This window comes from Xenopus tropicalis, chromosome 7 (assembly GCF_000004195.4).
Source record: "Xenopus tropicalis strain Nigerian chromosome 7, UCB_Xtro_10.0, whole genome shotgun sequence".
Classification (NCBI taxonomy): domain Eukaryota; kingdom Metazoa; phylum Chordata; class Amphibia; order Anura; family Pipidae; genus Xenopus; species Xenopus tropicalis.
The window spans coordinates 120155757-120181019 of NC_030683.2; the positions used below are offsets into that span (position 1 = coordinate 120155757).

Genomic DNA, 25263 nt, shown 5'->3' on the forward strand with positions numbered 1-25263 from the left:
GTCTTGTAAAGGAGGTAACTACATAGGTTATACAGGTCATACACAGAGTGACAGTGAGATAAATAGATTAACTAAACAGACAGACAAAAAAGGTGGCGGATAGCGAGACAGGTAAAGCCCCCCCTCAATTACCAGCAGTCAGACTGCATATACACATAGTGAGTCCATTGTGTCCCTACTTCCCTTGTACAAGTGAGGTTAAAAACAGAATACTAATACTGGGCTATGTCCCTATGTCTGTGTGCAGTCTCACACTCTATCTGTGCTCAACTTGTCCCATTGCCTTTTGTCTGCAGTCACTTGGATCAACCTTCAGGGAATACACACACACACATATATATATATATATACACATATACAGCGAGGGCTCAGCCGTTTTACTGTACAATGTAGGTCAATAAAAGATAATGAGAGAATGCACAATATTCACAAGCCCCATTGGAAACACAGTTTTTTTTTAAATAATGATACATCAACATATCTATATATATATATATATATATATACATACAGACACCTAGACATACAGACAGAGCTCAGTGTATTGCTACATAATTGAACCTTCCACAAATGTTCTATAAAAACATATTAGAAATGAAGACTGATAGGTCGGGCAATCCCTACTTCCAGACATCCAAGGAAACCCAGGGTTCAGTTAGGTCTGGTGTGCCTATAATACCTGGCTACCTATGTGTTATCCATATATCCGTTTGTCTAGCTCTATTTCCCCATCGTCTGTCTTATCTACCCTTCTGTCTGTCTGTCGCGCTCAGTGCTGACAGACAGAAGCCCAGCAGTGCGACAGTAGGGTTCAAATGATAATATAATAGTTACATTAAAAAACATTTCAGGTTGGAAAAGAGCAAATATAAATACAAATCTTTAAATAAAATACACACACATGACATAAATCTTTATCATACGATACCTATCCTACTGAGAGGTGCGCTTTAAATAGCTTTAGGTGTGATTACCAAAACCATGTCTGGATGGACACAGTAACTGATGTGTTGCTGTCTAGACGCTGGCTGCTCTACGTGTGCATGTAGAAAGGCAGATATGTAAATAGATGAGTAGTTTACATGCCTGTTGCTGACATATGTTCGTGCATTTGATTGTAGGAAGGAGTCCCAGTGTGAGTCTGGCAGCTCCTGCATTCTCCTGCCTCCTCCCCAAATGGTGAGACTGTATTTGCGGATAACTGTGGGGTATTTCCGTGATGCACATCCCAAGTGAATTCATGCCAATACCTAATGAAGCTTATACAGAATGGACACGTCTGTAGGATTGTGCCATAGCTGTGTATAATTATTTACCAAAGAGAAATGCCGGCTGTGCACTATGAGGGTCTTGGGGGCAGGAATTTATGTTATCTCATTCTTTGGAGATACCTACATATTGGGTGTATTTGCTGGCTGTTATCCACACCCCAATAAACACTCCAGATATCATGTGATTGTGTTTGTCTGTAACTGTATGTGCATCTTTAAGTGTCTGGGTATCAGGGAACAGCTGATGGAGGGGCAGGGACAATCCAAGCGGTGGTCACGCAGCAGATGTTCCTGTAGAGGGCACTGCAAGACTAGAGTCTGGTTAGAAGTGCTGTTGTGCATAATTACACACGGAACAGCTGGGGGCGCTTTAGAACATCTCTAGGAATAAGATCGACATGGTCACTGAGAAAACCTGCAGCCTCCCCCTGCATGGTGTCACGGGCAGACAATGCTTGACTAGAGTGACACTGCGGATGAATATGGCACTTTGTGCCAGGAATCCCTAGCAGAAGAAAGAAACAGTCAACAGTAGAGATTCTGATGCTGTTAAATGTTTATATGTGTAATGCAGGGACAGGGACAAGCTAATGGACTGTGAGTGGGAAAAAATAATGTCTGATGAGCTACTCTTGCCTTATTGCCATAAGACCCATTGTTTTGCGTATATCCTTCTCTTACTATGGCGTTGAGATAAGACCTCCAACCTCCTCCCCCATCAAAAGCTCAATAAGGACACGTTCAAAACCTTGGATCTGTTCCTAAGCTCACCTACAACCATACCACTTAGCAACACATCTTTGTCCTCTATCTGCTTGTTTAACCTCAACCTCATAGCTTGACCACCACACGTCAGCCTCCTCTTCTCCATTCATTCAGTCTGGCACCACCTGCTTTTACTTCCCAAGAACATACCCATCCCTTGTGCAAAGTGCACTCTTCGCAGTCAGGTGACTGATACATGGACGCTTCTCTTTGTGTTTTTCAGTTCTCCATCATGGCCGGGGAGGTGGTAGAGGCTTTGTTGTTATGGCAAAGCCCCAGGGAAAGATAGGAGGCTGTACAGTTATCTCCTTTGGTGTTATCCTCAACTATACAACCTACTACCTCAGCCTGGAGCCCACCGAGCAGAAGAAGCCAGGGTGCCTGGCAAGGAGCCTGGAGGGCGCACATAATTCTTGTCTATCAAGGTGGTACAAGCCAGAAAATATTGCACACACACATCCTCACTCACAACTGACAATAGCAAGGGAAAGCAAGAGACAGAGGATGCCCACCCATTGTGTATTAAAATGTACAGACTCTGCACAATTCACATTTAAAAGCAACAATAGGATAAATGTGTATTATTGCTTTGGATTTAATGCATAAAGTAACACATAATGCGCCAAGAGTGGATAGCAAGAGTGGGCACCATGACAAAAATATATTAATTGCACATGGAACACAAACAATGTCATAAATTAATGGCGCAAAAGCACTGCCCAACCCATCAACAGTGAATGGCATACAAAGAGAGGAAAGAGACACTCCACATGAGACATTAAGGAGAAGAATGTTGGCACCATATATCTTACATGGTGGAATGTGGCCATACATCTCAGAACAAATGTGGCCATATATGTCTTAACAAGTGTGGAACGCCAACGTGGCAATATATCTTAGAATAAGTGTGGAACACTGTGCCTTGGACACCTCACATCTCTGGTAGAACACTGTTCCTTTGGACACCTCACATCTTTGGTAGAACACTGTGCATCTGAACACCTCACATCATGGATGAGAGACAGGTGCCTTTGGACACCTCATATCTTGGGTGAAACATTGTAACTTTGGACACCTCACATCTTGGGTAGAACACTGTGCCTCTGGACACCTCACATTTAGGATGGGACACTGTGCCTCTGGACACCTCACATCTTAGGTGGAACTCTGTGCCTCTGGACACCTCATATCATGGATGGGACACCTCTTAGGTGGAACACTGTGCCTCTGGGCATCTCACATTTAGGATGGGACACTGTGCCTCTGGACACCTCAAATCTTAGGTGGAACTCTGTGCCTCTGGACACCTCATATCATGGATGGGACACTGTGCCTCTGGACACCTCTTTGGTGGAACACTGTGCCTCTGGGTACCTCACATTTAGGATAAGACACTGTGCCTCTGGACAGCTCACATTTAGGATAGGACACTGTGCCTCTGGAAACCTCACATTTAGGATGGAACACAGTGCCTCTGGACACCTCACATTTAGGATGGAACACAGTGCCTCTGGACACTTCACATTTAGAATGGAATACGGTGCCTCTGGACCCCTCTTAGGTGGAACACTGTGCCTCTGGACACCTCACATTTAGGATGGAACACGGTGCCTCTGGACACTTCACATTTAGGATGGAACACAGTGCCTCTGGACCCCTCTTGGGTGGAACTCTGTGCCTCTGGACACCTCACATTTAGGATGGAACTCTGTGCCTCTGGACACCTCACATTTAGGATGGGACACTGTGCCTCTGGACACCTCATATTTAGGATGGGACACGGTACCTCTGGACACCTCACATTTAGGATGGGACATGGTTCCTCTGGACACCTCACATTTAGGATGGGACACTGTGCCTCTGGACACCTCACATTTAGGATCGAACACGGTGCCTCTGGACACTTCACATTTAGGATGGAACACAGTGCCTCTGGACCCCTCTTGGGTGGAACTCTGTGCCTCTGGACACCTCACATTTAGGATGGAACTCTGTGCCTCTGGACACCTCACATTCAGGATGGGACACTGTGCCTCTGGACACCTCACATTTAGGATGGGACACTGTGCCTCTGGACACCTCACATTCAGGATGGAACTCTGTGCCTCTGGACACCTCACATTCAGGATGGGACACTGTGCCTCTGGACACCTCACATTCAGGATGGGACACTGTGCCTCTGGACACCTCACATTTAGGATGGGACACTGTGCCTCTGGACACCTCACATTCAGGATGGGACACTGTGCCTCTGGACACCTCACATTTAGGATGGGACACTGTGCCTCTGGACACCTCACATTCAGGATGGAACTCTGTGCCTCTGGACACCTCACATTTAGGATGGGACACTGTGCCTCTGGACACCTCATATTTAGGATGGGACACGGTACCTCTGGACACCTCACATTTAGGATGGGACATGGTGCCTCTGGACACCTCACATTTAGGATGGGACACTGTGCCTCTGGACAGCTCACATTTAGGATGGGACACTGTGCCTCTGGACAGCTCACATTTAGGATGGGACACTGTGCCTCTGGACAACTCACATTTAGGATGGAACACGGTGCCTCTGGACCCCTCTTAGGTGGAACACTGTGCCTCAGGACACCTCACATTTAGGATGGGACACTGTGCCTCTGAACACTCCACTTTCTTATATCGGGAAAGAAGAATGGCACTTAACATCTTGCATCTAAATGGGAACACTATGACAGAGAATGCCTGTTATTGGCATGGTCTATATCTCATTCAGCATGGAACATGGTGGCATCGATCATCTCATCTGAAATGTTTAACTGTTGTGCAACACACTTCACATCAAGGGTGGTCCTAAGTGGCACCACATGGATTAAACCAGGTTTGGAAAATGATGGTACCTCATCTTTTCCACCAAGAGCAGAACAAAGTCACACTGTGCATGTCACATTAGGAACAGAACACTGTGGCATAACATGTATAAGAAACAAGGGAATTAGATTGGCACTGAACATCTCACATCATGAGAAGATCACACACATACTGCACATTTTACATCAAAAAAGATCAGAATGGAGACAGTGCATATCGTATATCATCACATGAAAAATGCATGTCTCATTAAGAGAGTTTCTCAGAACCCAGACAGAATACTGACCTAATGATGAGGTTTAGCTGTTCACACAGCAAGGGATACAAGTTGCTCTGGAAGTGCAATGATGGAACAGGAGCTTAACGCACTCACTCACGCCGCCGTAGCCAAGCCGACACAGACCCGCACACTCGAGCTTGTGAGAGGGGCACAGCACAAGTTCGGATCTACGGGTTTATGGCAACCAGCAATACATGTACAATACACAGACAGCCACAGTGTGTACCTAGAATTATACAAGGAAAGGAGTCAGACTGGCTGCAGCTAAATACAAGTAGGTATAAAGAGAATGGACAATTTAGCACTAAGGTCACTTAATGCGCTATGGTCATGGTTGGTATACAGCAGTGTTTCTCAACCTTTAATACAGTTCCTCATGTTGTGCTGACCCCCAACCATAAAATTATTCCTAAGACCATCGGAAATATGTTTCCGACCCCTGTGAAAGGGTTGTTCGACCCCCAAAGGGGTCCCGACCCACAGGTTGAGAACCGCTGGTATACAGGATGGAGGGGCTCATTCTGGCCCTGCTCTATAATGCGCCTGAGAACAGATTAGTTTGTATTCTTGGCATGCTTGCTCAACCATTACTGTTATTTGTACGCTATGCCGGGAAGACAAGGGGGTAACAAAACAGGGATGGGCAACATTAGTTATTCCAGCTGCTGCATTGCTCAAAGCCACCCCTGCTAGGGGCACTGGGAGTTCTGCCACATCTGGAGCGAAAAAGTTACCCATGTCTGATTAGAAGTGGTGCTCTGGCTACGGTGTTTAAATAAAAGAACCTAACATTGCTGCATCGGGCAGCCTATCCTTCTCAGCTGGATAACCCCCAGCAGTGACCATGCCAGGCAGCTGTAAATCTATATTCAACCTAATGCCTGACGGCTGTGGGTGGAGGCCCTGGAGTCCCTGCCACGACGATGGGAACGGCTTTGCATTTTCGTGGCCCATATTTTGCCACCTCCCACTGAACAGTTTTTGTCGCAACAGAAAGGAACAAAAGAAGAGAAGCGAGCAGGCAGAGGCAGGCTGCAGACTGACGCAGGGCAGCAGCGGATACACGCAGTGGGGGGGGTTACATCCACGGCATCTTTTCCCCTGTCACCCTTCCATCACGGGATCACACACCCTGCTTTTGCTCAGTTTTTCTCATTCCTGACCTCTCGCTCACACTCTGCCACAAAATGAATCCCTGTCCTTATCTGACAGTCCCTTCCTACATACCCTCCATTCCACTGTAACCCCCACTGCTCCCATTTCATTCCTGCTTTATACATTTTGCATCCACAAGATGTTTCCTTTTCTTTCTTTTGTGTTTATCTCCCTTATCTTGCCATTAATTCTGTCCTTTGTTTGCTATCACCATTCATCTGTATAGGCTTATCTCCATTTAACATCTTCATCACCTTCCTTTCTATAATATTTTCTCCTTTTTAAGTCTTTTTATTCTTTTGTCTTTTTTCCTGTGCACCTATACTGCCCTGTCTTCCAAACTCTTTTCTTCCTTCCCATGGTCTCTCTCAATTTATTCTATTTAAAGGGGACCCTAAAGGTGGGCAAGCGAGCAGATCTTCTCCCGATATCCCCACCTACGGGTGGGCGATATCGGGTGAATTTAGGCTAATTCGGTCGTCTGGCCCTAAGGCCAAACGTTCGAATTATAACAATGGTAAAGGGCGCAGTCGGTTCGGGGACCGCATCAACGAGCCGATGCATTCCGCGATCCAGAGGCGGGCCAAGCCAACCAGGCGCCCTAGGCAACCCAGTCGGCCGCCACACCCCCCACAATATGCGATGGCTCATTGCCCCAGCCACTAATGACAAGTGGTGGGGGCAATGGCAAAGAAGGAGGACTAGGAGTAGGCAGGAGAGACTCCTGCCTGGCGCCCCCTAATAGTTGCGCCCTAGGCAGCTGCCTCTTCTGCCTACCCCTAGTTCCGGCCCTGCCCCGATCAGACTACATTTTTTATGGGATGATAAGCTACCGAATCGGTCTAAGGGACCGATATCAGCAGCTACAATGGTTCCGTGTATGACCACCTTAAGAAATACTTCCAAATCCTTTTCTATCATGTTAGTAGAGCAAAATAAACATTATTTACACAATATAAATTATTCATTTTTTTCCTTTCAGTCTTGGAATTTACAGTCACTGCAAGCAGGGAGGCGCCATTTTGCGTACACTGTATATAAGTGATATAGAGGAAGCGTTGAATGGAAAGTTAAGGAAGGTAATTGTAATTGAAAATCTGGCCTATCAATCATATATTGCCTGCCTCGCCTTTATGCCGGAGGCACAGAGGCGGGGCAGGCAATATATGATTGACAGCTCAGCTTTTTAAATACATTTATGTATGGATGATTTAATTAAAAAAAGAATTTGGGTTTTATATTTCATTTTTAAAGGACTTTTTTATGTGTAGGTGACAGGTCCCCTTTAAGCGATGCGTTCTTGTCCTCCCTCAGAGTTCTTTCCTCCACCGACTCTTTCCGTCCCTGCCTTTCACCACCTGTCTTTGCTCTTTTCCTATTCTCCTACAGCATTCTATCATTCCCTTGGCCCTCCACCCCATGTAACACAATGCCTCATTGGTTTTCTTCCCTTAATCAGCATTCTGATGGCTATTTCTACCTCCACTTTTGTAATCTGAACAAGTTCACAGTCTTTATCACGGATTTTGCATGGAACTATGAACATGCATGGGGGAAGCAGTAGCACTGGGCGCACTGGAATTTCAGCACATCTGTTTGCTTACTTAAGTAATGGTTTGATGTCCCAATGGGAGAGACGCACCAAGGGTGGGAAGAAGGGAATAGGGTGGGGAAAGTGTAGAAATAGGCTGATTGGATCAGAACACAAACTTTCTGACTCAATTATCTTTTCAATTTCACCCCAAGAAACATTCCTGTAGACGCCCAAGCTTCAAATAAGACTAACCTCATTGACTCATTTTTAGACCAAGAATATCAATATACTCAGAAAGGGGTCTTATCCAGAATGCTCAGGGCCAAGGGTATCCTGGGTAAGGGGTCTTCATACCTTAAGTCTACTAAAAAAATCAATAAAACATTAATTAAAACCAATAGGATTATTTTGCATCCAGTAAGGATTTATTATATTTTAGTTGGGATCAAGTACAAGTACTGTTTTACTATTACAGAGAAAAGGGAATCATTTAACCATTAAATAAACCCAATAGGGCTGTTCTGCCCCCAATAAGGGGTAATTATATCTTAGTTGGGATCAAGTACAGGTACTGTTTTATTGTTTTATTATTACAGAGAAAAGGGAATCATTTAACCATGAAATAAACCCAATAGGGCTGTTCTGCCCCAATAAGGGGCAATTATATCTTAGTTGGGATCAAGTACAGGTACTGTTTTATTATTACAGAGAAAAGGGAATAATTTAACCATGAAATAAACCCAATAGGGCTGTTCTGCCCCCAATAAGGGGTAATTATATCTTAGTTGGGATCAAGTACAGGTACTGTTTTATTATTACAGAGAAAAGGGAATCATTTAAACATGAAATAAACCCAATAGGACTGTTCGGCCCCAATAAGGGGTAATTATATCTTAGTTGGGATCAAGTACAGGTACTGTTTTATTATTACAGAGAAAAGGGAATAATTTAACCATGAAATAAACCCAATAGGGCTGTTCGGCCCCCAATAAGGGGTAATTATATCTTAGTTGGGATCAAGTACAGGTACTGTTTTATTATTACAGAGAAAAGGGAATCATTTAACCATTAAATAAACCCAATAGGGCTGTTCTGCCCCCAATAAGGGGTAATTATATCTTAGTTGGGATCAAGTACAGGTACTGTTTTATTATTACAGAGAAAAGGGAATCATTTAACCATTAAATAAGCCCAATAGGGCTGTTCTGCCCCCAATAAGGGGTAATTATATCTTAGTTGGGATCAAGTACAGGTACTGTTTTATTATTACAGAGAAAAGGGAATCATTTAACCATTAAATAAACCCAATAGGATTGTTCTGCCCCCAATAAGGGGTAATTATATCTTAGTTGGGATCAAGTACAGGTACTGTTTTATTATTACAGAGAAAAGGGAATAATTTAACCATGAAATAAACCCAATAGGGCTGTTCGGCCCCCAATAAGGGGTAATTATATCTTAGTTGGGATCAAGTACAGGTACTGTTTTATTATTACAGAGAAAAGGGAATCATTTAAACATGAAATAAACCCAATAGGATTGTTCGGCCCCCAATAAGGGGTAATTATATCTTAGTTGGGATCCAGTACAGGTACTGTTTTATTATTACAGAGAAAAGGGAATCATTTAACCATTAAATAAACCCAATAGGGCTGTTCTGCCCCCAATAAGGGGTAATTATATCTTAGTTGGGATCCAGTACAGGTACTGTTTTATTATTACAGAGAAAAGGGAATCATTTAACCATTAAATAAACCCAATAGGGCTGTTCTGCCCCCAATAAGGGGTAATTATCTCTTAGTTGGGATCAAGTACAGACACTGTTTTATTATTACAGAGAAAAGGGAATCATTTAACCATGAAATAAACCCAATAGGGCTGTTCTGCCCCCAATAAGGGGTAATTATATCTTAGTTGGGATCAAGTACAGGTACTGTTTTATTTTTACAGTGAAAAGGTAAATCAATTTTAAAAATCTGAATTATTTGATTAAAATGGAGTCTATGGGAGACAGGCTTCCGTAATTCGGAGCTTTCTGAAATATCGGGGTTCCGAATAACGGATTCCATACCTGCATGATGTAGAGAGTAATATTCTGAGACAATTTGTAATTGGTCTTGATTTTCTATTATTTGTAATTTTTTAATTATTTCAGTTTTTTGTTCTGTATATCTCCCAATGACCTTAGCCACCGGGAAGTGGTTTGAATGCGAAACTGGAATATGAATAGGAGAGGGCCTGAATAGAAAAGTAAGTTATAAAAGTATCAATAAAACTGTAGCCTCACAGAACAATAGTTTTCTGACTGCCGGGGTCAGTGACCCCCGTTTGAAAGCTATAAGGAAGTTAGAAGAAGACGGCAAATTATTCAAAAACTATAAAAATAAATAATGAAGACCAATTGAAAAGCTGGCCATTCTATAACATATATATGGGTCGTTGGAAACATTTCCCGTTACAGAGAGCCGCTTGTGAAGGTCAGACTGAAGCACAGACACCTATGCAATCCACTGACACCCGATACAAATTATCACCTGCAAGAATATACCCGAGCTTGTAACTGAGAAAGTCTGATTGTTTACTACCACGCAGAGGCAAAATGACTTTCATTACCCCTGGCTAAGGTTACCAAACAAGCCCTTGAAATGCGGCTGCTTATGAAAAATGCATTGTGCTGAACAGTGTTGAAAACTAGGCAACCCTGAGTAAGCATGTGTCTTAACTACCTTCATTAAAGGGCTGGACGGTAACTCTACACTGAACTGCAGTAGTGCCACAGATATCCCAATGGGCACCACCACGGGCAAAACTGACTTTAACCAATCGGCCACCAAGGCAATCAATTTGCCTTTGGTCTTCAATTCTTATTATTTGTTGTTTTTTAGTTATTTCATTTGCAGTTCAGCAACTCTTCTGTTTCAGCAGCTATTTGGTTGCTAGGGTCCAAGTTACCTCTGCAACCAGGGAGTGATTTGGATGAGAGGCTGGTATGTGAATAGGAGAGGGGCTGAAGAGAAAAGAAAGTTACAAAAAGTAAAATAACAATAACATTGTAGCCTCACAGAGCAATGGTTTATTTTGCTGCCGGGGTCAGTGACTCCCCCATTTAAAAGCTACAAAGAGTTGGAAGAAGAAGGCAAATCATTCAAAAACTATAACTAATAAATAATGAAGACCAATTGAAAAGCTGCTTAGAATTGGCCATTCTATAACATACTAAAAGTCAACTTAAAGAGGAACTACCCGTTTAAAGAACCGGTATGAAAGAAAAATCTAACAATTTATATGAATTAGTAATAAACTGTATTAATAAATTCATAATTAACAATGTTTAAATGCATTATCAACTTAATTGTATGCCACTAACCTATATTATCACTTATTTAATGTGAAATTTATTATCAGTTGATTCACTAATGGTACATTTATATGTTTCTTTCCAAATCAAACTAACGGACACTGGTTATGTTATTGCTAAAGGTGGCCATACACACTAAGATCCGCTCGCTTGGGCGATATCGGGCTAATTTGATCGGTTGGCCCTGGGGCTAAATGATCGAATTAGAACGACGGGTCTATTCGGGGACTGCATAAATGAGCCAATGCAGTCCCCGATCCGACCGATTCAGGCCAGATATCGTTGGGGCAGGGCCATCGTTAGTGTCTATACATGGGCTGATAAGCTGCAAGGGACCGATATCGGCCCGCGTATGGGCACCTTAAGGCCACAAGTGCTGCTTTTGCTGGCCCAAATAAATTCTAATCTGGCACAATCCATCCCATGTTTTGTGAGCATTGACATAAATACATCCCTCTCCCCCCGTCAATGGGATAGACCTGCTCAAAAATGCATCACGTCTTGCCCAATAGCAATGTTTGTGCCATTATTTAACTTTAACAGAAACTGATGTAAATGTTGGTGTGACTTGGTGATAATTGTGGCCCTAGTAAATCCATCAAAGATTATGTAGCCTTGATGCAAAAACATGTATGAGGAGATTTTTGTTGGGATATTTCTAGTGCTAGTCATTACCACGCTCTATGGCACATTATTAAAGTGGCGCCTAAGCAGCAAGTTGGATGTACAATCGTAATTTTGTACGTTGTGCTGCTGTTATTGGTCTTATACTCTGATTCCCTACTAGGCTTTCATGAGACCATTCTATGGTACAAGTTTGTTCTAGCCCTGCCGAATCTAAAGCTGAGGACACATAGGTGGAATGGTAATGGAAATAGGTGCTCACACTACAGGGAATGCTATAAATAAAATGGAATACATAATAATATATGCATTATAACGCATGCCTGGACAAGAGTGTATAAAGCTGGCCATACATGCACTGATATTATCGTATGAAACAAGGTTTCGGATGATATTCGGTGTGTATGGTAGATTGACGAGGCGACCAATATCGCAAAAACCTTGGATATCGATCGACTCGTCCATTAGGCAGGATAAAAGATTTCCAAGCAAAGACATGCGTTTAGGGCTGAATGTTTCTACTTATGGTCGCAGGAAAGATCGTTATTGTTACGTGTATGGCCACCTTAAGTCTGGTAAAACCTAATACCTGGTTGTCAAAGACCGGTAGTATAAAAGTTCTACCATGATTAGCTTGTAGATATGAGCCATCTCTAGACATGAGCAGCAGAACAGTTTGATTAGAGAAAGTTATTTTATGTGTGTATCTTGGCAGCAATAAGTTCTGACCCATTATAAATCACATTGGAAAGTAAGTCAGTTAAGTCTTCAGGAGCAGCTCATTTAGCCACTGGACTTTTCATATGAAATATATATAGATTAGTGGTTGTTGCTTTCAACTATACCAGCGGGTCTCAACCTGTGGGTCAGGACCTCTTTGGGTCAAACAATACTTTCACAGGGGTCGCCTAAGACCATCGGTAAACACATATTTCCGATGGTCTTAAGAACCGAGACACCGCTCCTCTATGGTTGGGGGGTCACCACAACATGAGGAACTGTATTAAAGGGTCACGGCATTAGGAAGGTTGAAAACCACTGAACTATACAGTTCAGCTGGGCTTTTGGGGCTATTCATGAATTTTATGTCACCAGAGGTAGCGGGTTGGGAATATATATATATCAACTCACAAACACTTGTGTAAATGCTTACAATTCTACCCTACTAAAGGAGAACTATCCTGCAAGGCGCAACTATTTCAGATGAGTATAAGTACTGCTATATTGATGCGTCCTACTACCTATACTCTCTGTTGCTCTGCATCTGAGCAATGAGATATTTGTTTATTCCAGTACGATTGCACCTATGGGGTGCCATTATATTTCTAATTGCTTGCATTAGAACAGAAGGCAGGTCAGACAGAATGAAAAAGCAATATTCCCACAAACACCAGGGAGTGAGACAGAAAGAGGGGTAGAGGTTGGCACGGGGCAGGGATGGAGAGCTTGTCCTTAATGCTCATCCTGGTCCCTGTTGCTATGGAAGCAGTATTATAGAGAGCCACTGCACAATATATTGGGCACATGCCCAGCTATCTCTCCCCCTTTGTGTCTCTCTCCTTCGTTTGCTGTATCACTTCCTCGCCAGTCGCCCCCCCCCCCCCAGTCTGTCTAGTCCCTTGTGCTTCTCACACCTCTGTTTCTTTAGTTTGTCGCACCTTTCCGTCTCACACTCCTTTTTCATATTTACTGCTTTGTTCAGACTCCATTTCTACCCCTCACTTATTTTTCTTTCTCTGTATTGTGCCAGTGTTACATACTGGTTCGGCTCGCACCCTCTTACGCCTTTCTCTTTTTTTTCCCCTTTTTTCCATTTCTCTCTATTTGTCAGTGCTCTTGCACCCCCCACACCCATATTACTTGTCTCTCTGCCTTTACTATCCTCCCCCTTCCTTATCTCATTAATTCATAACACGCAGCACTGCGTCTGATGCCAGGATACCAGGTTGGCGCCCGCGAGATGCCACAGAAACGCAGTTGTGCCAAGGCAGCCCTTAGAATCTGCTGCTATAATGCGCCATAATAAATATTATGTACATTAAAAACACCACGAGACCATAGATGGAAAGCATATTTCAAGGCAGTGCCTACCCAAGGGGTAGCGGACAATTCATGATGGAAATGGAGCATCACAGTAAAAGAGCCTCTGGTATCTAAAGCCGCTACACATCCTTTTTAAGTTGGACTCTTTCATGGTCTCTTGCTTGTTGCCAGTTTTGCAGATATACCTGTTTTTCGCTCTTCTGTAGGTACGCACCTTGAACATATTAAATTAAAACAAAATAACTGTTTGCACCTCCGGCTGCTTTTATACCTTGCAAGGAAACCCACGATTCCTTTGTCTGCACCGAGATCTGTCTACAGAAATCTGTTTCTGGATCCCACCTCATTAGCCTGTGCGTGCAACCGGAATGCGATTCAAAGGTAAAAAGAAATGTTAAGAAAGTGCAAATCGCACGTTTTCCCTTATTGCACCTAAATGGCAGAGGTGTTAGACTGACAGCGCACATACTGATGCATTAGTTAATGTGTCTATAAGCCTAAACACAGGCAAGATGCAGAACTAATGAGGTGATGCAGGAAAGTTTGATTCTTACAATAGGCCTTGGTAAGAAGATCACATCCAAACTTAAAACCTCTGGCTGGATGGATATAAATACATAATAATAATACTACAGATTGAAGTACAGGTATTGGACCCCTTATCCAGAAACCCATTATCCAGAAAGTTCTGAATTACGGAAAGGCCATCTGCCATAGGCTCCATTGTAATCAAATAATTTACATTTTTAAAAATGGTTTCTTTTTTCTCTGTAATAATAAAACAGTACCTGTACTTGATCCCAACTAAGATATAATTACCCCTTATTGGGGGCAGAACAGCCCTATTCGGTTTATTTAATGGTTAAATGATTCCCTTTTCTCTGTAATAATAAAACAGTACCTGTACTTGATCCCAACTAAGATATAATTACCCCTTATTGGGGGCAGAACAGCCCTATTGGGTTTATTTAATGGTTAAATGATTCCCTTTTCTATGTAATAATAAAACAGTACCTGTACTGGATCCCAACTAAGATATAATTACCCCTTATTGGGGGCAGAACAGCCCTATTGGGTTTATTTCATGGTTAAATGATTCCCTTTTCTCTGTAATAATAAAACAGTACCTGTACTTGATCCCAACTAAGATATAATTACCCCTTATTGGGGGCAGAGCAGCCCTATTGGGTTTATTTAATGGTTAAATGATTCCCTTTTCTCTGTAATAATAAAACAATACCTGTACTTGATCCCAACTAAGATATAATTATCCCTTATTGGGGGCAGAACAGCCCTATTGGGTTTATTTAATGGTTAAATGATTCCATTTTTTTTTTTAATAATAAAACAGTACCTGTACTTGATCCCAACTAAGATATAATTACCCCTTATTGGGGGCAGAACAGCCCTATTGGGTTTATTTCATGGTTAAAAGATTCCCTTTTCTCTGTAATAATAAAACAGTACCTGCACTTGATCCCAACTAAGATATAATTACCCCATATTGGGGGCAGAACAGCCCTATTGGGTTTATTTAATGGTTAAATCATTCCCTTTTCTCTGTAATAATAAAACAGTACCTGTACTTGATCCCAACTAAGATATAATTACCCCTTATTGGGGGCAGAACAGCCCTATTGGGTTTATTTCATGGTTAAATGATCCCCTTTTCTCTGTAATAATAAAACAGTACCTGTACTTGATCCCAACTAAGATATAATTACCCCTTATTGGGGGCAGAACAATCCTATTGGGTTTAATAACTGTTTAAATAATTTTACTAGCAGACTTAAGGTAGGGGATCCGATTTATGGAAAGATCCCTTATCTGGAAAACCCCAGGTCCCGAGCATTCTGGATAACGGGTCCCATAGCTGTACAACAGGAGCTAAAACTGGTTCATCCAAACATAGTATATGTACATTAGGCACACCAATAGCCCATTAGTAATATCACAGGCATGTTAGTAAAAGCAAGCTGCATGGCATAAGCCTGATAAATGACACTACAGAGCTCATAATTATATGTCTTTAAGATATCTGTTTAATTGTTTTAGTCACTTTCAGTCAACCTTTAAAACAGTATTGCAGATATATAGAAATATTCATGCAACAGTCGCCCTAGGGGTACCCAGGGCACAAATAAGCACTCACCCCAAATCCCCCCCTAACTGGCCTTCAGGCTGGGCCCCCTTAGCCCATAACAAGGTTACAGATATATAGAAACATTGGGGTAACAGTCACCCCGCTATAGTTCCAGGGGTACCCAGGGCACAAATAAGCACTCACCCCAAATCCCCCCCTAACTGGCCTTCAGGCTGGGCCCCCTTAGCCCATAACAAGGTTACAGATATATAGAAACATTGGGGTAACAGCCACCCTGCTATAGTTCCAGGGGTACCCAGGGCACAAATAAGCACTCACCCCAAATCCCCCCTAACTGGCCTTCAGGCTGGGCCCCCTTAGCCCATAACAAGGTTACAAATATATAGAAACATTGGGGTAACAGTCACCCTGCTATAGTTCCAGGGGTACCCAGGGCACAAATAAACACTCACCCCAAATCCCCCCCTAACTGGCCTTCAGGCTGGGCCCCCTTAGCCCATAACAAGGTTACAGATATATAGAAACATTGGGGTAACAGTCACCCCGCTATAGTTCCAGGGGTACCCAGGGCACAAATAAGCACTCACCCCAAATTCCCCCCTAACTGGCCTTCAGGCTGGGCCCCCTTAGCCCATAACAAGGTTACAGATATATAGAAACATTGGGGTAACAGTCACCCCGCTATAGTTCCAGGGGTACCCAGGGCACAAATAAGCACTCACCCCAAATCCCCCCCTAACTGGCCTTCAGGCTGGGCCCCCTTAGCCCATAACAAGGTTACAGATATATAGAAACATTGGGGTAACAGTCACCCTGCTATAGTTCCAGGGGTACCCAGGGCACAAATAAGCACTCACCCCAAATCCCCCCCCTAACTGGCCTTCAGGCTGGGCCCCCTTAGCCCATAACAAGGTTACAGATATATAGAAACATTGGGGTAACAGTCACCCTGCTATAGTTCCAGGGGTACCCAGAGCACAAATAAGCACTCACCCCAAATCCCCCCCCTAACTGGCCTTCAGGCTGGGCCCCCTTAGCCCATAACAAGGTTACAGATATATAGAAACATTGGGGTAACAGTCACCCTGCTATAGTTCCAGGGGTACCCAGGGCACAAATAAGCACTCACCCCAAATCTCCCTCTAACTGGCCTTCAGGCTGGGCCCCCTTAGCCCATAACAAGGTTACAGATATATAGAAACATTGGGGTAACAGTCACCCTGCTATAGTTCCAGGGGTACCCAGGGCACAAATAAGCACTCACCCCAAATCTCCCTCTAACTGGCCTTTAAGTAACAAGGTTACCGATACATAGAATCATTGGCATAACTGGCCTTCTGAGAGGAGCCCACGATTTACAACCCTGGGGGGCAGTTTAAAATTTTGGGAAAGCACTGAAATAAGTGTACAAGAGGAATGTCAAACATGTCCCCCCCCCCACCTGCTGTTTTCATAGCCGCCATGGAGGGGTGTGCTTGCTGTTCACAATAGGCTTAAATGCCGGCAGATCTGATATAACTGGATTACCGTAATCTTTGATGTGTTAACTTTACTGTTCAAAGAAAAAAAGTACAGGTATGGGATCCCTTATTCGGAAACCCATTATCCAGAAAGTTCCGAATTACGGAAAGGCCATCTCCCATAGACTCCATTATAAGCAAATAATTCTAATTTCCTTTTTTTCTGTAATAATAAAACAGAACCTTGTACTTGATCCCAACTAAGATATAATTACCCCTTATTGGGGCAGAACAGCCCTATTGGGTTTATTTCATGGTTAAATGATTCCCTTTTCTCTGTAATAATAAAACAGTACCTGTACTTGATCCCAACTAAGATATAATTACCCCTTATTGGGGGCAGAACAGCCCTATTGGGTTTATTTAATGGTTAAATTATTCCCTTTTCTCTGTAATAATAAAACAGTACCTGTACTTGATCCCAACTAAGATATAATTACCCCTTATTGGGGGCAGAACAGCCCTATTGGGTTTATTTAATGGTTAAATGATTCCCTTTTCTCTGTAATAATAAAACAGTACCTGTACTTGATCCCAACTAAGATATAATTACCCCTTATTGGGGCAGAACAGCCCTATTGGGTTTATTTAATGGTTAAATAATTCCCTTTTCTCTGTAATAATAAAACAGTACCTGTACTTGATCCCAACTAAGATATAATTACCCCTTATTGGGGGCCTATTGGGTTTATTCAATATTTAATGATTTTTAGCAGATTTAAGTTATGAAGATCCAAATTATGGAAAGATCCCTTATCCAGAATACCCCGGGTCCCGAGCATTCTGGATAACAGGTCCCATTCCTGTATTTTTTTCCCTAAATGCATGTTCTCTTTAACCCCTGTTCTCTTCAATACAATGATGCACAAAGACTCACCGCCACTCTCACTGCTTTCTAGTGCTGCTTTTCTTTAAGATAAGCACTGGGGTGGGAGAAACAGTTCAAGATTCTTGTGTATGCACCATAATACATATATAGTTGTTCTGCCAAGCACTATAAACCCCGAGTACTGGTGATCTTCAGCTCGGCCGTCCTCACTGTCTCCATTTCTCTCACCTCCCCCTCTGCATGCCACCGGCTGGCATGTCAGTCTGCCAGGGGAACCAGCTCCCTGGCAACGCTGAACCCTGGCACCTCTCCCAACGCTCCCTGAGTCAGGCTGGCTTTAACACCTTCTAGCCTGAGCTTGTTTGGATACTCCGCTAACAAAGCAGTAGGCAGGGTGGTTATGAGATGCTGGCTTGTAGTGGGAGGAGGATAACCAGATGGAAAAAAAAAAAGGATATCGGCTGAATGGATAAGGATGGGATTTTGTTTATCATACATACAAGGGATCTCAGCTGCACATTTCTGCAGATCAAACCACGTGGTAGACACAATATGCCGTCCCAAAGCTCTCTAAGGGCATACATTTCCCTGGGGGGCAGAAACAAATAACAGGACAGCCAAGGCCAAATTAGCTAAACGGGAACCTAGGGTGAGGAAATGCCTCTAACTTAAGAAAGAAAATGACCATTTCAATGGGAGATGTCCAACCTATCTCCCTGCAGCTGTTGAACAACAAAACCCAGTATCCATATACAGGTATGGGATCCCTTATCCCGAAAGTTCCAAATTACTGAAAGGCCATCTCCCATAGACTCCATTATAAGCAAATAACCTGTACTTGATCCCAACCAAGATATAATTACCCCTTATTGGGGGCAGAACAGCCCTATTGGGTTTATTTAATGGTTAAATGATTCCCTTTTCTCTGTAATAATAAAACAGTACCTGTACTTGATCCCAACTAAGATATAATTACCCCATATTGGAGCAGAACAGTCCTATTGGGTTTATTTAATGGTTAAATGATTCCCTTTTCTCTGTAATAATAAAACTGTACCTGTACTTGATCCCAACTAAGATATAATTAATCCTTATTGAAGCCAAAACAATCCTATTGGGTTTACTGTTTAAATAATTTTATTAGCAGACTTAAGGTAGGAAATCCGAATTATGGAAAGACCCCTTATCCGGAAAACCCCAGGTCCTGAGCACGGGGGCCCATACCTGTACTTGATGGCAAATAAGCTGCACGAATACATATTTGTGACAAAACAAACCACTGGGTTTATATAATGTTTAAATGATTTTCAACAGGGTGTGGTAATCCAAATGATAGAAAGGTCCATTTTTCAGCATTCTGGATAACAGACCCCATACCTGTATCACTTTAGACTTCAAAGTGGAGTATGATCTGAAAACAATACACCCTATTTCTAAGTAAGGATTGTTATTAGGGATGCAGCAAATTCATAACTGTTTGATCAAATACCAAACTAAATCTAAATCCTGATTTACCCGTTCACATTGAGAAATCTATTTCTATTAGTATTCTCTAAATGTATCACATTTGTCATTTTCAAGGGCAAGGCTTAATAAAGGGAATGTTCCCAAAATGTTGTCTAGTCTTTGGCACAAGTAAACACCTTTTGCACCAGTGCTGCCATGTGATTGTTTAAAGTATACAGTATAAAGCTGGTTGGTATAGTTCAAAAGTTCTTTTTTGGTATTTGACGACTTCAGAATCAGATTCAGTTCGGCACAACACCAAGGATTTTGTGGCACTGAAATCCTGCAAATACTGCGGCGGTTAGGATTTTGCTGGACCCCAAAAATGTTTTTTTGGATTTGGTGAATCCCTAGTTAGTTTACAAAACAAAATCAAAAGAAAAACTTATGCTGGTATCTCCCCACTCAGTGATTCCAGATAATTAGTGAAAGCGCAGAATTCAGTACCATAAAATTTTACTTTTAACGGGCTGCATTAAAAAGAGCGTTTTAGTCCAATGGGCCCGACAACAAACAGAAATGAGTATTTATTTAAGTTTAAAAGCAAACTGGAGTAGCACAAGGATCCTTATGTTGGCGTGTACTGTATGTGTTTATTTATATCATGCCTTGACATGGAAACCTCCTCCACATGCTCCAAGCAAAGGGGCTTCCAGTGGCCTCATAGTACACCTACTGATTCTCTTCCACCTCCAGTCTTAGGTTAAAGATCACCAATTTTAAAAGTCTGGTTTCAGACAAAATTAACATGCCCTTGTGAGTAACTGGATTTTTTTTCCATGACAGTTGGTCGAACTTAAGGTGCCCATACACCTTCAGATCCGCTCGCTCGGCGATGTCGCCAAGTGAGCGGATCTTCTCCCGATATCCCCCACCTACGGGTGGGCGGTATCGGGAGAATCCAGGCTAATTCGATCATTTGGCCCTGGGGCCAAACGATCGAATTATAATGATGGGTGTAGGCAAAGTCGGTCCGGGGACTGCATCAACGAGCCAATGCAGTCCCCGATCCGACTAGATTTTGTAACCTGCCCGATCGAGATATCGGTCGGGCAGTCTCGTCGGTAGTGCCCATACACAGGCCGATTAGCTGCTGAATCGGTCTAAAGGACCAATATCGGCAGCTAGAATCGGCCCGTGTATGGGGACCTTTAGACCTATTCCAGGGCAGGATAGCCACGTGACTCTTCTAAATACAGGTTATACCACTTTTAATTACACGTTTTGATTACTGTCTTTTGCAGTTTGCCCAGGTTCACAAAAAGGTAATTTTCCTTCTATTCCCAGTGGTAGAAATGGAGACCAATGCTGGATATGAAGGTCTTGAACTTTAAAGGCTGTGTGCTAAGCTAAGTAGAGACAAATCAGCCTTCTCTTGATATTCCAATAGCAATAATAAATTAATAAAACCCGTATACTTACTTAGCATCTTAGGTCTCCGCTGAACAACTGGCAAAGAAAGGAGGTGAGCTGATCTGTGCCATACGATACACTGAAATAAATGATAACAAATATATTAATAACAAGGAAGAGGTAGGTATATTACATAGTACAAATGCTGGAAACAAATGAGATAAGTGCATGAAAATAGGTCAATATATCTTAATTTCCCCCGATGGATGAAGTGCAGAGATGTTCAGCCAGAGAGGTGTAGTTCAGCAAAAGCTAGAGAGCCACGCTTTAAACATCACTGCAGGGTTGTCAGTTGCTGCCATTAAATTAGCGTTATTACATTTTCATTATTCCTCAGGGTACATGACACCTGGGAAAGAGACTGCAACAGTTGCTGTGATTTGTAGGTTATTGGAACACAAATTAAATCTGCAAAATGTTCCCACCATTTAGCTTAAAGGGGAAAATAACTTATACATGAATTATTAATATCAAAAAGTTACATAATTAAAAAACATAAATAAAAGGTAATGGCCAATGAAATTAAGCAATTCTGTTTATAAATGTAATTCTAAGCGGCTTTCCAACGTGCATTGATTACACATTTTAATGGGTTTAAACGTATTTGTAAATGTAATTGCTGATGAAAGCATTCTGTTTCTAAACCTTTATATTCTGACTCTTGAATGAATCTCATTCAGGTCCCTTAATCAGCCGCTGCTTTGGGAGTCTCAACCCATAATGTATAGAATATAACAGTTAGACAGATACTGCTTTTAGTAGCAATAATATTTACAATGAACTCTATAACCATTGCAAATTTGTAATGAACTTATATGAGAAAGTTGCTTATTATTCAATAGAGCTTCAGGTTTCAGATAGAAGAACATTAGAACCCGCGCTAGCCACCTGTCCTGTATTATCGAGAGTGCTGGGCAGGTGGTGTGCCCCCGGGGTATACTTTACTCTATCAGCGCTGTGTGAGCATAGGTTAAACGCACAGAGCTGCAAACAGTATTCTGATTGGTGCAGCAGGTGAACCTGGGACCTGTCAGGACTCCGGTAAACTATTAAAATAGAATATATGCTGTGCCATTAGCTTACAATCTAAAAAAAAAATGCAGCTGAGGAAGTAGCTGGCACAGGCTAGAAAACTCATGTAGCCAAGGCCATAAAGGAGAAGGAAAGGTAAAAACTAAGTAAGCTTTATCAAAAAAAGGTCTATGTAAATACAGCCATAAGCACTCACAGAAAGTGTCCTCTATCAAAGAAACACAAGATTTTTTGTAAACATGTTCCAGTGTCTGACTTCCGCTCTCAGAAACAGCCTTAATTCCTGGGGCCAGAGTCTGTGCAGTTCTCTCCTCTCTCCCCTCTCCTGCTACCCCCTCCCACTAGAATGCTAAGAACTCCCCCCCCCCCCCACTTAGGAATGTGTGATCCGAGCTATAACGGCTAGAGACTGCAGGAAGGAAGCTATTTAAAATGGCAGCTGCTATTTTAAGCAAAGTGAGAAAGCTTCTAAAGCCGTTTACTCAGGTATGGTAATGGTTTCTGCAGAATAAATATATTGTTCTAGGTGGCACTAATTTGGCAAATCTATTGGCAGTAAAATGCCAAAATGCCTTTCCTTCTCCTTCAAAGGGCCAGAGTGGAATGAATAGGGCTTGTCCTGAACATGCTATTGTCTTAATGATGAAAAATCTACCTCTACACAGGGATCAAACATGGAGTAGCTTCAACAATCCTGTTTGCCCTGTTTTAGTCAAGAAATAACGTAAACCACAGATCATTTGTGATAAAAAGAATGGCAAAAGTATATTCAGCACAAGCCCTTTTTATTAGACCGCTGTTAATTAAGGGGGTTACTGCCTTTTTAAGAAAATAATCTTTAAAAAAAAGGTAACAGATTAGCCAATTAAAATACAAGAAAACTTTGATCCCTCTGTCCTATTTAGTCAGTCTTGGCACAGTGGTTTCATGAAATTATTAGGTCAGATATAATAGTTTCACAGGATACAGCAATGTGTCAGCTGACAATATCCTTTCAATAGCAGAGAAATAATAGTGGCATAAATGTGATTTTATTTTGAGCTGCTTTAAGACTAAATGCACTTTACGAAGAAATATGACAACGTTTATCGAGAAACTAGACACAAAAGGCATCTCTGTCAAGGGGCACCACAGACTGGCAACATGATATCCATCAGATATTGTGTACTACAGTGTCCAGGATATATATATGTGACTACCAATCACACGTTGTTTATATTTATTTGCCAACAAAATGTGTATATGCATTTTTATTTATATATATGAGTATACTAATATCATATGAGTATTAATATACTCATATGATATTTTTATATATATATATATATATATATAAATATATAATATATCATATTATGATATATAATAATATAATATATATGAGTACAACAGTGCAGATGAATGCATAGTCGCATTCAAGGTTACATGGGTGAGAGGAAAGGGAAGAGGCCCCTGACCCCTAACGAGAGTAACTTAGTTACACATTAATAAAAGCAGCCCGTCACTTTGGCATATTTGGACACGTTTTGAGTTTACTTTTGACAATGGGAAAAAATACTTTATGAAGCAACCCAGGGATGGAATTCCAGAAGTAAGCAACAGAGAGAGATAACGATTTTAGAACTAAAGCCTAATAATTAATATGGCTAGGACTACTGTATATTATATACTGAACTTACTGTACCAGCAGAGTGGATCAGCAGTAATGATCAAGACCGTTAAAGTTGTCCCCATGACCTCCCCATTTTGGATCCTATTGTGTCAAGTCAGTGGCACTGCACATGCTCAGTGTGTTCTGGGCTGCTGTTAAGAAGCTAAGCTCAGGAGAGTGTCAGAAACAGCTACTGATGCTACAGGGCTGAATATTACAAATCAACTGAGGTTCACTGGGTTAGCCAATGTGTTAGCCACTGGGCCAGCACTCATGTACACTGGAAAGTGCACCAACCCAGGGTTCTATTCCTTGATTGCTGTGCTGCCACATATACCAACAGGATAAAGAAAATATGTTGACATACAAATAGGAAGAAAAACCATTTTCTTTAAAATATACTTTTTTGTACAGGTGTGGGATCCCTTTTCCGGACAGAACAGTCCTATTGGGGGCAGGACAGTCCTATTGGGTTTATTTCATGTTTAAATGATTCCCTTTTCTCTGTAATAATAAAACAGTACCTGTACTTGATCCCAACTAAGATATAATTACCGCTTATTGGGGGCAGAACAGCCCTATTGGGTTTATTTCATGGTTAAATGATTCCCTTTTCTCTGTAATAATAAAACAGTACCTGTACTTGATCCCAACTAAGATATAATTACCCCTTATTGGGGGCAGAACAGCCCTATTGGGTTTATTTAATGGTTAAATGATTCCCTTTTCTCTGTAATAATAAAACAGTACCTGTACTTGATCCCAACTAAGATATAATTACCCCTTATTGGGGGCAGAACAGCCCTATTGGGTTTATTTCATGGTTAAATGATTCCCTTTTCTCTGTAATAATAAAACAGTACCCCTTATCGTAGGAAATTACCCCTTATTGTAGGAAAAACTATCCAGTTGGGTTTATTTAATGTTTAAATGCTTTTCTAGCAGACTTAAGGTATGGAAATCCAAATAACGGAAAGATCCCTTATCCAGAAAACCCCATGTCCAAAGCATTCTGGATAACAGGTCTCATACCCCAACTAAGATATCTTTAATCCTTACTGGGTTTATTTAATGTTAAAATGATTTTGTACTTAACTTAACATATGGAGACCAAAATTATGGAAAGATCCCCTATCTGAAAACCCCAGGTCCCATACCTGTACAATTCTGATGAGTTTTGCATACTTAGATCCCTCAATAACATGTCCCTGCCTCCCACTGGCAAATATTGGAAAGAGTAGGTTGCAAGGGGTGAGAGCTTTGAAAAAAAATCTGAGAATGGAGAGTTGTTTTCCTCCATAGCTTTCCTTGGCCACGCAAGCTTG

At 41.9% G+C, this 25263-nt stretch overlaps 1 protein-coding gene, 1 long non-coding RNA gene and 2 other non-coding genes across 4 annotated transcripts in view; all 4 read right to left on the reverse strand.

Moving 5' to 3' along the window:
• Positions 1 to 518: 518 nt before the first annotated feature.
• LOC116412248 (DBF4-type zinc finger-containing protein 2 homolog) lies at positions 519 to 4650 on the reverse strand. The gene has a single exon (XM_031906024.1). The coding sequence runs from the start codon at positions 4406 to 4408 to the stop codon at positions 3665 to 3667; it is 744 nt and encodes a 247-aa protein (XP_031761884.1). The 5' UTR covers positions 4409 to 4650; the 3' UTR covers positions 519 to 3664.
• mirlet7a (microRNA let-7a) lies at positions 2307 to 2395 on the reverse strand. Its single transcript, NR_049652.1, has one exon. It is a non-coding gene; the product is annotated as a microRNA let-7a (primary transcript).
• A 628-nt stretch (positions 4651 to 5278) lies between the features above and the next one.
• On the reverse strand, positions 5279 to 5354 carry mir100 (microRNA mir-100). Its single transcript, NR_049671.1, has one exon. It is a non-coding gene; the product is annotated as a microRNA mir-100 (primary transcript).
• The window catches only part of LOC116412249, an 86595-nt gene continuing 66677 nt past the window's right edge, over positions 5346 to 25263 (reverse strand). Inside the window, exons 4-5 of the long non-coding RNA XR_004223614.1 lie at positions 21265 to 21334; positions 5346 to 5395 (exon numbers count right to left, since the gene is read on the reverse strand). This is a non-coding gene — a long non-coding RNA (uncharacterized LOC116412249). The remainder of the gene's footprint in view (positions 5396 to 21264; positions 21335 to 25263) is intronic.